The sequence below is a fragment of the Pongo abelii genome, chromosome 13 (genome assembly GCF_028885655.2).
Source record: "Pongo abelii isolate AG06213 chromosome 13, NHGRI_mPonAbe1-v2.0_pri, whole genome shotgun sequence".
Classification (NCBI taxonomy): domain Eukaryota; kingdom Metazoa; phylum Chordata; class Mammalia; order Primates; family Hominidae; genus Pongo; species Pongo abelii.
Genome location: NC_071998.2, coordinates 115,209,675 through 115,224,375, shown reverse-complemented (window position 1 = coordinate 115,224,375; position 14,701 = coordinate 115,209,675). Strand labels below are relative to the sequence as shown.

Below are 14,701 nucleotides of genomic sequence, written 5' to 3'. Positions count from 1 at the left end.
TGGTGATCTCGGCTCTCAAATCCTTTCATTTGCATTGAGTTACTCTCTATCAGGGACTGTTGTGTTAACAGGAGGCTTCGATGTTGGAGTTCCCAAAACGGTTGACAAAGGGAGGCAGAGGTCCTCAAGGGGAGGGCAGAGCTGAGCCACCACGTGGGTCCACGAAGCCCCCAGGTGGCTTTCCTGTAGGTATGTGGGGTCTCCTTCAAGCTCTAAGGGGAAAGGAAGAGGAAAGGCCTTCAGATGGGGAAGTGGACGGTGTGATGCAGAAGAGGTTCTGCACTGAACTTAATGGAAGGTGCGGGATGTTAACGGGAAAACGTGTTTTCATGGAGGCCTGGGCGGGAGATTAGCTCTCTGTTAGAAGGGCTGGGTGGGAGGTCTCCAAGGGGAGGATGGGTGGCAGTTTCATCGGGAGGACTGGGGGTCTCCATGAGAGGATTAGGGTCTCTTCAGGGCGGCTGTGAGTGGAGGTTTCCAGCGGGGCGCAGTGGGGTGCAGATGCGTAAGGGCCTGCACAGGAACGCCAAGAGTCCTGCGGGGCCCGCGCCGGGGGAGACGTGAGGGTGACCGCGCTCCCGCCCCGCCCCCACCGGCCACGGCCCCGCCCCCGCAAGCGGACTACACTTCCCAGCAGCTCCCGCGGGCAGCGGCGGCGGCAGCGCGGGCGGGAGGGGCGGTGGTGAGAGGCGGAGGGGGCGGCGCGCGCCGGGCACGCGCGCCGGCGACCATGGCGTTCGCCGGGCTGGAGCGAGTACATTAACCCCTGGAGGCGGCGGCGGCGGCGAGGGAGCGAGCCTCGAGCGGGCGGGCCCCAGCCTGAGGGAAGGGAGGAAGGGGCGGGGAGAGCGCCAGAGGGAGGCCGGTCGGCCGCGGGCGGGCGGGCAGCGCAGCGCCGAGCGGGGCCCGCGGGCCCATGAGGAGGCCCGGGGACCATGGGCTCCAGGATCAAGTGAGTGCGGCCGGGCCGGGCGGAGCCGGGCCGGGCGCGGGGCGGCGAGGCCGGGCCAGGGCTGCAGGCCGCGGGCCGCGTGGGGGACTTGTTGCCGAGACCAGAGGGGCGCCCCGCGTGCCGGCGTCACGCGGGGAGGGGGACGGTTGCTATGGCGATCCAGGGAGGCGCGGGGGCGGGGTGCGCGCGGGGTGGTAGGGCGCCGGGGGCCAGGGGTCCCCTCATTACCTGGGGGTCGGAACAGCTGAGATTACAGGGCGACCCCCTCCCCGGGTTTACGGAGAGCCCCTGAAAATGGTCCTTCAACTGTGGGGAGGGGGAGTGGGAAAGCCCTGGAAGCACCTCCCCATGTTTGGGCATGTTTGGGGCGCCCCGAGAGTTGGCAGGTCCGGAGAGGTTGCAGTCTGGTCGCTTGAGGCCTGCGGCCCCCACAGAAGTCTCGTGAGGTTCTTAGAGGGAGGGGCCACTCATGGACCTAAGGTGTGGATGGCCGGGGAGGAAGGCCTGTCTCTCTATTTCCCCCCTCTTATCTGTGAAAATCTCCACGCAGCAAGGTCCAAAGGCTGTGAAGGAGGATACCTCTGTGTTGTAACCGAGCACCTGCTCTTGATAATCGTTGGAAAGGCTTTGTAACTCAATCTGGCGAATTCCCTCACTCATTCATTCACCTGGAGTTCCCGGTGGAGGGTTAGCTTTCCGGGGAAATTGTTGATACATGTAACTTCAGAATCCACTGAAACATTGTTGCTGTCCTTGTAGACTTAGAAGTTGACTTTGGAAAGTGCAACTCTTAAGCGGTCCAATTTGGGTGTGTGGCTTTGGACTCTATCTCCCCTCCCAGTCAGGTCCTCTTGTGGCCCCTCCCTTCCTCTGCCCCAGAAGTGGAGATGTTTTATCTCTAATTACTAACAAATGTTCACTTTTTCCTCTGTGACTAATAGAATTGTTTAAGGGCATTAAAAAGCAGAGTTGACAGCTTTTTCTGTAAAACAACTACAGATAGGCTTTTCTGTAAAACAACTTTCCTAGGACACTTTAAGCCCTCTTACAGGAAGGTCTGTGGAATGTGTTTATTTCAGCATTTTGAGAATTGTACTAGGGAAGTTTGGAAGGAGAAGGGCCTTAAGGGTGAAACTAATAATTATTCAAACATTGCATCTCGTGTCCAGGTGATGCCCGTGTAGTGTGACCCTTGCCCAGCCTTGCAGTCCCCCGTGTGGTTAGGCTTCTCATTTACAAAATATGTATGAGATGCGCTGCAGCAGCCTTGAGACATCTGCTGAATGAAACTAGAAAAGTTTGCTTATGGTAACGAAAATGGAAGAGTCGCATGAACACTCTGTTAAATCTTTATTTTTGTGGAAATGAGAAAAAAGTTAGAAGCATGCTCCAGACAAGAGCTTGAGAGGCTTGGGAGGTAAAAAGATGTCGTTTGTGAAACATTGGGATTAAAGAGGCACTCAAGTTTAGCTCCTGCTTCCAAGTAAGAGTTGTAAACTTGGATTTCAATAGCACTTAGAAACACTTTCCAGAAGCCAACTTAGAGTTGCAGAGTATGCGTGAGGACACTTACCCTTCTTGTTACAGAAAAGTTCAGAAACTTGCCTGACATGAGGCAGTGAGTGTCAGAACCAGTATTAAAATCCAGCAAGTAAAAGTTCAGATGGCTAGCCATCAAATCTCTCTGTTGCTCTCCAAGGTAGCAGGTTGACAAATACATTTCTCAAATGTGTTTTGTGGAACCCATCGCTAATTCTGAGCACTTGGGTTAGGGACTTTACTAAGGCATGGAATTGTATTAAGCGTGAAATGAGTATGAAGAATAGCCTTATTGATCTTGAAACTAGACTACTCTGTGATAAAAACTTAGGCTTGGGAAATATGTTAGCTTGTGAAACTGAAAGAGAATATGAAGAGAGAAGTTATGAAAAGTAGTTGTGATTTATAGTGACTGTTGATTATGCAACTTCTGCCTGTAGCTAGGAATGGGGATGGACAGGAAATTACCCACTTAAGTGCTCCTCTAGTTGTTGGAGAAGACAGAGCTTTGGTTACTGCTGGCTGGCTTTCCGTCCTGGCAGAGTGTTCAAGGTGTTCTCCTGGCTGTGGTGAAATCTAAGTGTGCAGGTTCCATTGAATAGGACAGTCTTGGAGGTAGGGGCAAGGGGGAGGGGTTCCTTTTGTTTTCTCTTGCTTATCTCTGATGCAGCAAGTCAGTTGACTAGATGGAATCAGGTCTAGGTTCAAATTCCAGCTCTTTTTAATGCTAATTATGAAACTTTACACAGACTGCCTTTTCAACCTCAATTTCCCTGAAGGTAAAATGGGGAGGACTGTGTCCAGGTTGTAGGGTTATTGTGAGCAATGAACACAGTATCAATGTAAATGCCAGGTCCATGTTAAAAACTCAGTAATTGTTAGTTTTTTTTCTTTTTTTTTCACCTTCTGTATCAAAAGACAAAGAACATTACTGTATATTAGAAATGTCAGAGAAAGGTATGTTTAAGGTAATGGAGAAGCAAATTTTAATGACCAAGGAATTAGGCTGTTAACATGCAGAGTAGGGCTTAACATTGTCTCATTATTAAAAAATAAAAGTTGATTAAAAACAACATTGTGTGTAATTGTGAAGCTGGTGTCTGTTGTGTGATCAGTGGTAAAGCACATGAGTTGCTAGGCACAGGTGTTGAGATTTCGTGTTTGATCAGACTTCTCTTTTAAGTTTATGCCTGGTTGAACACAATCTCTGTCAGGTACCATGGAAATCCTTAATGTGAACCATTTCATGGAACCCTTACTACTGTCCAGTGGTGGTGATGCTATTTATTAACCATATTTTTCAAATGAGAGAATGGGAGTTTATAGGCCTAAGATCAGATGCCATCCCCCAGACGCCTGCCTTGATGCCAGTTCCCTGTTGCCACCCCCACCCCCTCCTGTTCCAGTCTAGGCCGGGTGCCCTTCATCCGTGTTTCTGTGGCCCCTTGTTTTTATCGCAGTCAAAATACTGAATCTTGTTTCTTGTCTGTCTCCCGTACCATGCTGGACATAAACTTCTTGAGAGGAAGGACTGTCTTATTTATCTTTGAGTTCCCTGTGTCAGACTGAATGCCTGGCACATGGTTGTTTGAGAAGAGTTCATGGAATGCATTTAAGAAATACATTAGTATCTACATTAAGATTCTAATTAAGACTGAGTTGAGTGTTCATCGAGTTAAAAAAAATTAAACCCTTGAGGAAGAAAAGTTTTATATTTTATAAATTTTTAAGGCAAATTATATGGTTTAGGCAGGCCTTTTACTAGAGTATTTAGTTCTTTTTTTTTTTTTTTTTTGAGGTGGAGTTTTGCTCTTGTTGCCCAGGCTGGAGTGCAATGGCATGATCTTGGCTCATCGCAAGCTCCAACCCCCGGGTTCAAGCGATTCTCCTGCCTCAGCTTCCCCAGTAGTTGGGATTACATGCATGAGACACCATGCCTGGCTAATTTTCTATATTTGGTAGAGACGGGGTTTCTCCTGTGTTGGTCAGGCTGGTCTTGAACTCCCAACCTCAGGTGATCTGCCCACCTTGGCCTCCCAAAGTGCTGGGATTACAGGTGTGAGCCACCGTGCCCAGCCTCATGTTTATTTTAATAAAGGAACATTGTCTTACCTCAAATCAACATTTAATGGACAAAAAAAGAGAAGGTCACCAGTATGCAGGTAGCACCCTGGAAACCTAAATGTTAAACCTGTATGGACATTTATCTAGAAGAATAAAAGGAGCAGTGGTAACTGACAATCTTCCACAGGTATTTTTAAATCTTATTTAGTGTTTGAATGATCCCAGTGGACTGGAATGTGGTTAATATGAAGCAATTTAACTGATAATGCAGACACACAGCAGGAAACTATGTGGCAGTTTAATATTGCTTGTGGTGACATCCTAGAAATTGCTTCCAGGCACCAAGTGCAGGAAGTGGGCTGTAAGTAATCGAAGGAAGTTTTCTAAGTGAGTTTGAAGAAACGTGACATTTATGGACTCAGAGAAAAGCATACTCTAAGATTTGGAGGCATAGGAACAGGGCAGGGCAACTAATTTGGCCTTGTGGTGGTGATTATTCTACATTAGCCTGTATACCTGTCTTCTGTCCCTGTCAAACTGTGACCTCTGTGAGGTTAGTGACTAAGAAATTTATCCATTTATTCGTCCATTTACCTACTGTAGAACTAAGAATACTAAGCACCTATTAAACAATAAATGTTAGCCATTATTACCATAATTAGTGGCAATACTGTGCCTGGCAGTGTGCTAAGTACTGGGGACACAAAGATGAACAAATATTTTTCTTTAAGGCTTTCTAAAGTAGTGGATACAAATGTAAAACAAAAACAATCCCTTCCAGACTCCCGCCCCACCAAAACAAAACAAAACAAAACAAAACACAAGTTTAATACAGTATAAGTTAATTGCAATGGTGAAGATGCCGCTAGTGACGAATAGGTGAGTAAGTGAAGGAGAGACTGTCTTCTGGGGAGGAGGGAGGGTCAGGAAAGGAAGTCTTCACCAAGGGGATCATGTTTCAGCTGAGAGATAGGGGTGGTTAGCAGAGGGAGTAGAGGCAGTAGAGATGGTGGTGGTATCAGCAGAGGGAGCAGTACGTATGAGGACGTGGCATATTAGGGAAATAAAAATATTACCATTTATTAGACACTTAAATGCCAGCAATTGTGTTAGACATTGGGAATTATGATGGTGAATAATACAGATTCACTCCTCATGGTGCATGCAGTCTTGTGGACCTGACATTAAAAAACCAGGTAAATTCACATAAAGCTATGTGGATGTTCTATAAAGGAAGCACATGAGATGCCTCAGAGAAAATGATGGGAGCGACTGTCCTATTTTAGATAGAGTGGCGAGGGAAGGCCTCACCGTGGAGATGACATTTGAGCTGAGACTTAAAGGATGAGGAGGTATTAGTCATCTAAAGAGACTAGGCAAGACTTTTTATTCCAGGCCTTGAGGCAAGAAAACCCTAGGCATATTTCAGGAATGGACAGAAGGCCAGTGGGTTTGAGTAGTGACTGATGGCAGAGAGGCTTGTGGTGAGGTCAGAGGGAGAGAGCCTGGAAAGGGCCTTGTAGGTTGTGGTAATCTGAAAACTGTTTAAGATACGAAATTTTATAGTATATGAATCTTATAAGATTATAACATAAGATTCACATACTATAATATTTACTTTTTTTTTCTTTTTTGAGACAGTTTCACTCTGTCCCCCAGGCTGGAGTGCAGTGGTGCGATCTTGGCTCACTGCAACCTCCGCCTCCTGGGTTCAGGTGATTCTCATGCCTCATCCTCCCAAGTAGCTGGGACTGCAGGTGCCCGCCACCATGCCTGACTAGTTTTTGTATTTTTAGTTTCACCACATTGGCCAGGCTAGTCTCAAACTCCTGATGATCTGACTGCCTTGGCCTCCCAAAGTGCTGGGATTACAGGCATGAGCCACTATGCCCAGCCCTAAAATTTACTTTTTAAAGTGGTTTTAAGTATATTCACAAGGGTGATTGATTACCACTAATTCCAGAACTTTTTCATCACCCCAGAAAGAAACCCCATGCCTGTTAGACACTCATTCCCCCAAACCCTTCAGTCCTAGGTAATCACTAATCTACTTGCTATAGATTTGCCTATTATGGACATTTCATATATTAATAAATAGAATCATATATAACCCTTCCTGCATGGCTTCTTTCACTTAATGATTTCAAGATTTATCCATGTTGGAGCATGTATGAGTGTTTCATTGCTTTTTACTGCTGAATAATATGCCATTGTATGGACATACCACATTTTACTCATCCATTTGTCAGTTGTTAGGTATTTGGGTTGTTTCCCCTTTTCATTATGAATGATGTTGCTATGAACATTTTGTGTGGACATACGTTTTTATTTCTCTCGGATATATACTTAGGAGTGGAATTGCTGGATCGTTTGGTAATTCTATGTAACATTTTGAGAAACTTAAAATTGTTTTCTAAAGCAGCTGTACCACTTTGTGTAAAGTGGTATTTTATTGTGATTTTGATTTGGCCCAAATGAGTTACATAGAAAAGATCAGAGTAGATGGAGATAGGTTTCTAGGAAGAGGTTGGAACTTGAACTGAAAGAAAGGGGAGATTTGGAGAATGGAGGGGGATTACCAAGGGAAGACAAGTGGAAGTTATATGACTTGAAAGTGAGGATAAACTGATCTCGTTTCAAGAATAGAGGAGCAGTCTTGGCTTATGATAGCTCTGCTGCAGTTTGTTTTGACTGTTCTTTAAAGGATCCCGTTGCCAAAATACATAGGAAGGTTGCTTTTTCTTGAGGCCTGTTGTATATAGCACAACTAATGTGTCTCTCTGCTTTGTGATGAGACCAAGAATTGGAGTGTGACTTCCTTCCAGGCCTTCTTCCTCTAATGCCTATTCCCCTCTTCCCTTTCTCCACCACAGTGCTGTCCTCCCAGTCCCCAAAGGAGAATGTAGAAAGACTTGGAGTGGTGGAATAAAAGTCTCTTTGAAGACCAAGCTCTCCATCATTAGTGCTCAGAGTCAGCCACTTGAATTTTCATGACTTTTCTGGAAAACATGTTGGTGCTACTCCATCACTCTTCTCTTAGCCATTGTAGTCAACTTAGAGGGGATTGTACAGCAGATAGGAAGGTTGAAACAGAAGGTAAGACCTGGAGTATTGCTCTAGGAAAGTATGTTTGCATTCAGTTATTAAATCTGTGTAAGTTCCTGGCTGGAGTTCCGGTTGCAGTTGCAAAGGTCCAGCCTTTTTCCTGGCCCTAGGGAGAACTAATCTCTGGGTTCGTAACATCCTTTTTGCTTAAAAGGGCTTTGTGGGGACATGGAAAGATAAACAAGGAAGAAAAATAAGCAAAATGAAGTTGTTTTGTTCTCTACTTTTATTGGAATCCATACCCATTCTTTCCGAGTATTCAGGACTTGAAAAGGAGCCAAATAAAGTAAGAAAAGATATGTTAAAATACATATATGTTCCTATAGAAAAGAGAGGTGACATTCCAAAAGTTCATTTGGACGTTGGTTATGACATTTAGAATGTGTTTCCCTCTTCGAGATACTGTTATGTATAAATCAGTAACTGTTGAGGGCAAGGGCATTCCAGATATAGGGAACTGTGTATGCAAAAGTCATGGGGAGATAAAAGGTAAAGCTGAAATACAGGATATAAGGATAAAGATTACAGGAGAGGAAGTTGATGAAGTAGGCATGTGCCAGTGGGATATGATGCCATTGAAGGGTTGACCTGGGGATGTAATATGCTCAGATTTGGGTTTTTAGGTAGATTATCCTGGCAGCAGCAGTTTAGAGCAGTGATATCTCTGGCTTTTACAAGATGACGCATTGGAACGTGAGAATATGTTAGAAATTGTATTTATTTTTATATCAACCTTCAAAGTTTGTTTTTGTATTTTTTAATGTATGTGTTAGTATAGTAAGGCATTATTATAATTTATGGATATTTATCAGATGTATGCTTACTTTTTTACTGATAGGAAGAATGCATGGAAAAAAATGGGAGGCCACTGGATTGTGGAACTGTGTAATAGTTTTTACTGCGGAAGATCAAGGTCCAGAGCAAGGTTTTGGCAGTGTAAAGAAAAGGAATGACGGGCCGGGCGTGGTGACTCATGCCTGTAATGCCAGCACTTTGGGAGGCCAAGGAGGGTGGATGGCTTGAGTCCAGGAAGTTGAGACCAGCATGGGCAACATGACGAAACTGTCTCTATAAAAAAATACAACAATTAGCCAGGTGTGGTGGCATGTATCTGTGGTCCCAGCTACTTGGGAGGCTGAGGTGGGAGGATCACTTGAGCTCCCACAGAGCTCAGGAGACAGAGGTTGCAGTGAGTCAAGATTGCGCCACTGCATTCCAGCCTGGGTGACAGAGTGAGACCCTGTCTCAAAAAGAAAAAAAAAAAAAAAAAAAAAAAAGATGGCTTTGAGAGATTTTAAGTAGAAATGACAAGACTTGGTGACAAATTACATGTAAGAGGCAAAAGAAGAATCAAAGATGACTTGCCAAAGTTAGCAGAGTTATGTTACAAATGGAGTATTTGTAAGGTGAGGACTGGTTATATAATGTTTGCTTTTCTGAGGAAAAGTGAAAAGTTATAATTGGGATAAGGCATTTTAGTCTGCATTGAGAATGGAAGGAATCTTTGAGAGATCTATAGTGAATGTATGTGCTTTATTAAATAAGACTTGAAGTGGGCTGGACTAAATTGCTGAAGGCAAATCTGTTCATGGTAGATTTAGAGAGGGGGAAAAGAAAAACCACCTTTTGAATTCACTTTAGCCACAGGAAAGGTTTGAGGGTGTTGCATTGATCTCGCCTAGGCTGTATGAATAAATGGAAGGAAGGAAACCAATCTAGAGAAGATGCTGTTTGACTCCACGCTGGCAGTTCTTGAACTCCAGGGTGTGAGAGGAGCCAGGGGCGCGTGAGCATTGGAGTACTGACTTCCCAGAACTATACATTCTCCGTCTGAGTTCTGAATTTCTGAGCTTCAGGTTAAAAAAATAGTATTTATGGAAGGAAGCTAATAAATTAACCTACAGGGTTGTTGTGATAATTAAAAGAGATGTTGTGCCTAATTCTCAGTGGAGATACAACTGCTTAGTAAATGGCAGCTATCATTAATATTGCCTGGAGAGGAGAAAACACAGTTGTCTGAACAACCTGGAGTTAAAAAACAAGTTAAAAGACAGCAAGTATGTTCCTTTTTATAGTTTTACAGTTTTTTTTTTTTGGTTTTGTTTTTAAAAACCAAGGTATTTGCTTCCTTTCAGTAAGAATGTTAGGATGATGTGTAGCATATTTAACTGAATTTATTTGAAAGATTGAGAGGCTGATATGTACAAAGCGCTATTGCTCTTGCTGGTTGGGAAGAAAGGAAGCCTATAGTCTACTAAGATAAGATGAGCATGCAAACAATTAGCATTATAACATTTAAGAACACTTACGCCCCCAGCCAGGCCCGGTGGCTCACACCTATAATCTCAGCACTTTGGGAGGCTGAAGCAGGCAGATGACTTGAGGTCAAGAGTTCGAGATCAGTCAGGCCAACATGGCGAAACCCCATCTCTACTAAAAAAAAAAAAAAAATTACAAAAATTAGCTGGGCATGGTGGCACATGCCTGTAGTCCCAGCTACTTGGGAGGCTGAGGTGTGAGAACTGCTTGAACCCGGGAAGGGGAGTCTGCAGTGAGCTGAGATTGCACCACTGTACTGCAGCTTGGGGTACAGAGCAAGACCCTGTCTTGAAGTAAAAAACAAAACCACTTAATGTTTCCTTTATCATAAATATTGGAAATCTATTCAGTTTTGTAAAAGATTTACATAAATAATTTATATTTATCTCTGTTTAACTGGTACTACTTTTGAGTCTTTTTAAAGTGATTTTTTTTGTGTATGATGGAGCCTCACTCTTGTCGCCCAGGCTGGAGTGCAGTGGCACGATCTTGGTTCACTGCAATTTCTACCTCCTGGGTTCAAGCTTCCTCTGCTTCAGCCTCCTGAGTAGCTGGGATTACAGGTACCTGCCACCATGCCCGGCTAATTTTTCATACTTTTAGTAGAGACGGGTTTCTCCAGGTTGGCCAGGCTGGTCTCAAACTCCTGACCTCAGGTGATCCACCCACCTCGGCCTCTCAAAATGCCGGGATTACAGGCTTGAGCCACCGTGCCCGGCCTTAAAGTGATTTTTTATTCCTTTTTTTCTTGGTGCTTGAACCTATTTTTAAACTTCATTTTGGAAAATTTTAAACATCTATAAAAGTAGAATAGTATCATGAGCCCCCAAATTCCCATCAACCAGTTTCAACACTTAATTTATGTTTTACCTAGTTTTATTTATAGATAACTGACTGTAACTCCCTCCCCTGTTCTCCAGTCCTGGATTGTTTTGAAGCAAATCCCAGATGTTGTCATATCATCCTTTTTTTTTTTTTTCTGAGACAAAGTCTCACTCTGTCACCCAGGCTAGAGTGCAGTGATGCAATCTCGGCACACTGCAACCTCCACCTCCCAGGTTCAAGTGATTCTCGTGCCTCAGCCTCCCCAGTAGCTGAGATTACAGGTGTGCACCACCATGCCTGGCTAATTTTTGTATTTTTAGTAGAGAGGAGATTTCACCATTTTGGCCAGGCTGATCTCGAACACCTGATCTCAAGTGATCTGTCCGCTTCCACCTCCCAAAGTGCTGGGATTACAGGTGTGAGCCACCATTCTAGGCCCCAGATGTCATATCATTCTTAAATACTTCCATATGTGTCTCTAAAAGGTAGATTTTGTTTTTAAAAAACATAACATTTTCACACCTAAAAAGTTAACCAAACAATTTAATTTTTTTTTTTTTTTTTTTTTTTAGTTGCAGTTGTACTTTGTCACCCAGGCTGGAGTGCAGTGGTGTGATCTCGGCTCACTGCAACCTCTGCCTCCTGGGTTCAAGTGAGTCTCCTGCCTCAACTTCCCCAGTAGCTGGGATTACAGGTGTGTGCCACCATGCCCAACTAATTTTTGTATTTTTAGTAGAGACAGGGTTTCACCATGTTGGTCAGGCTGGTTTCAAACTCCTGACCCCAAGCAGTCCACCCGCCTAGGCCTCCCAAAGTGCTGGGATTACAGACATAAGCCACTGCGCCTGGTCAAAAAATTTTAATGTTATTAAATATCCAGTCAGTGTTCAAAGTTTTTCAGTTTTATCAAATTTAAAAAAAACAGTGGATTCGTTTGAATCAGCGAAGTTCACACATTGCAGTTGGTTGATATTTGCTGTCTTTTTCCCCCATGCAGTTTATTTTTTGAAGAAGTGGGTTATTTGTCCTATATGATTTCCATTGCATCCTTAAGGTTTGTTTAATGTATTCCTCTGTCCCCTTTATTTCCTACAAATTGGCAGTTGGATTAAGTGACTTGATGAGACTCAAGTTCACTTTCTTGGCACGAATATTTTAAAAGTGGTGATAGGTACTTCCATCAGGAGGTACATTATGTCTGGTTATCTCTCTTTGATCTGTTCATTAATTAGAGGTTATAAAATGGTGATATTTTGTTTCTATCACTTCTTCATACTAGCTGGGATATTTGTAAAAAGAAACCTTGTCCATATCAACCATTTGGTTGCTCTGAGATACAGTTCATATAGGAAAGGCAGGGTAAATGCTTGATTTTATTAATTTTTTAAACATTTTCCAAAGGTAACTAATTTTTGAGAGAGGGGAGTGTCACTTTAAATGGATGTATTTAAACTTAGTTGCTATATTTCAATCTGCTGTAGTTACTCTCCTCACTGATGTTTAATTTGTCCTATCTTTGTCCAGTGGGAATTTCTTTCTTTTTTTTTTTTTTTTTTTGAAACAGAGTCTCGCTCTGTCACCCAGGCTGGAGCGCAGTGGCACGATCTCAGCTCATTGCAAGCTCCGCCTCCTGGGTTCATGCCATTCTCCTGCCTCAGCCTCCCGAGTAGCTGGGACTACAGGCACCCGCCACCACACCCAGCTAATTGTTTGTGTTTTTAGTAGAGATGGGGTTTCACCGTGTTAGCCAGGATGGTCTCAATCTCCTGACCTCGTGATCTGCCCGCCTTGGCCTCCCAAAGTGCTGGAATTACAGGCGTGAGCCACCATGCCTGGCCTGTCCAGTGGGAATTTCAAGTGAACTCTGAAGTCCTCTTAACAGGATCTCAGTAGTTTCTTTTCTTTTATTTATTTATTTATTTATTTTTTTGAGACAGAGTCTCATCCTGTTGACCAGACTGGAGTGCAGTGGCGCGATCTTGGCTCACTGCAAACTCTGCCTCCCGGGCTCACGCTATTCTCCTGCCTCAGGCTTCCAAGTAGCTGGGACTACAGGTGCCCACCACCACGCCCAGCTAATTTTTTTTTGTATTTTTGGTAGAGATGGGGTTTCACCGTGTTAGCCAGGATGGTCTCGATCTCCTGACCTCATGATCTGCCCGCCTCGGCCTCCCAAAGTGCTGGGATTACAGGCGTGAGCCACCGCTCCCGGCCAGGATCCCAGTAGTTTCTAATAGCTCCCTTGCCTTTTGGTATGACAGAGTGTTCCAGGCTCATCTTCTGCGTTTCCTCCTCCAGACCCAGTGTTTCTCTAAGGAGTCCTGGTTCCTTTTGGTGGGAAATAGTATTAGAAATCACAGCCTGGGATTTAGGACTTTTGGGGATGGGGTGGGTTTGCTACCAGGTCAGTCATAATTTCTAGGATTCTCCAGGGGTCAGAATTTGGAAATATGTGTGTGTATCTTTAAAGGTAAATTGCATTATGTGTTCATATTGCTTTTTCCAGTTCTAGACTATAGCAGTTTTATTTAACCTCATCACTTTTACATTGGAATTTTCCATACCTATATCAAAGTCTTGATTTCCAACGACACCAACACCATTACTCTTTTGCTTTATCCCACAATACCTAGACAGCTCAACAGCAGCACTGACATTACCAGCCACAATGCGATTACTGAAAATAGTTATGTTTTTGGCTTTTTAAAACTTGACAGTTCTTTTGGTCCTTAGGATGTATTTCACTAGGACTGTAGTCAAATTCCTGTTTTAAAGTCAGTAGAATTGGTTTTTTTCTCTGTGGTTGTGTCACCAACCCAATACAAAGTTAGTTTTTTGTTGTTGTTGTTGTTTTTGTTCTGTTTTTTGATACAGGGTCTTGCTCTGTCACCTGGGCTGGAGTGCAGTGGCACGATTTCGGCTCACTGTAATTTCTGCCTCCTGTGTTCGAGTGATTCTCCTGCTTCCAGCCTCTTGAGTACCTGGGACTATGGGTAACTGCCACCATGCCCAGCTGATGTTTGTATTTTTAGTAGAGACAAGGTTTCACTTTTTTGGCCAGGCTAGTCTCCTGACCTCAAGTGATCTGCCCACTTTGGCCTCCCAAAGTGCTGGGATTACAGGCAGGAGCCACTGCGCCTGGCCCATAGTTAGGTTTTTATAATTTTTTCTTTTAATCTGTTGGAATTACTGTTTAAAAATAATTTGACTTTTAAAACAATTACTTAAAATATTTATATTGTTTCAAAGCCAAAGCTACAAAACAGGCATATTTATAAGTCTAACTTCTATCCTTGCCTACCACCGTGTTCCTTCCCTGTCATAGGTACTGAGTTTGATTTTAGATTTTCATTTGTCCTTCCATTAAAACAAAAAAGGCAGCCAGGCACAGTGGCTCCCACCTTTAATCCCAGCACTCTGGGTGGCCAAGGCGGGCAGATCACCTGAGGTCGGGAGTTCGAGACCAGCCTGACCAACATGGAGAAACCCCGTCTCTACTAAAAATACAAAAATAAGCTGGGCATGGTGGCACATGCCTGTGATCCCAGCTACTCGGGAGGCTGAGGCAGGAGAATTGCTTGAACCTGAGAGGCAGAGGTTGCGGTGAGCCGAGATTGTGCCATTGCACTCCAGCCTGGGCAACAAGAGCAAAACTCTGTCTCAAAAAAAAAGGCAAATACATAGATATATTCACATCTCCTCTTGCCAGGCTCTCAGATAAGTGATAGCATTCCATGTATACTTTTCTCCCCTTAACTTTTCTCATTTCATAATATATCCTGTAAAGAGGTCTCTCCTGGAAAAATATAGGGAATATGGGGGTCTTCCTCATTTCTCTGTAGGACAGCAATAGTACTCTATTGGATGGATGGACTATGGTTTATTCAACCCGTCTCA

The 14,701-nt window shown here is 44.0% G+C and overlaps 1 protein-coding gene across 21 annotated transcripts in view; it reads left to right on the top strand.

The window, feature by feature from the left end:
- Positions 1-677: 677 nt before the first annotated feature.
- Positions 678-14,701, top strand: part of DENND1A (DENN domain containing 1A) — a 543,986-nt gene continuing 529,962 nt past the window's right edge. For 6 of the 21 annotated variants that reach the window (XM_054520578.2, XM_063714416.1, XM_054520573.2 and 3 more), the window contains exon 1: positions 715-952. Coding sequence is in view for 13 of the 21 variants with exons in the window: in XM_063714416.1 (XP_063570486.1) it covers positions 936-952 (17 nt within the window). In the remaining 8 variants the exon portion in view is untranslated. Of the gene's footprint in view, positions 953-6,707; positions 7,652-14,701 lie in introns of those variants that run through there. The other 15 variants (XR_008509988.2, XM_063714423.1, XM_063714421.1 and 12 more) reach the window with 12 other exon arrangements.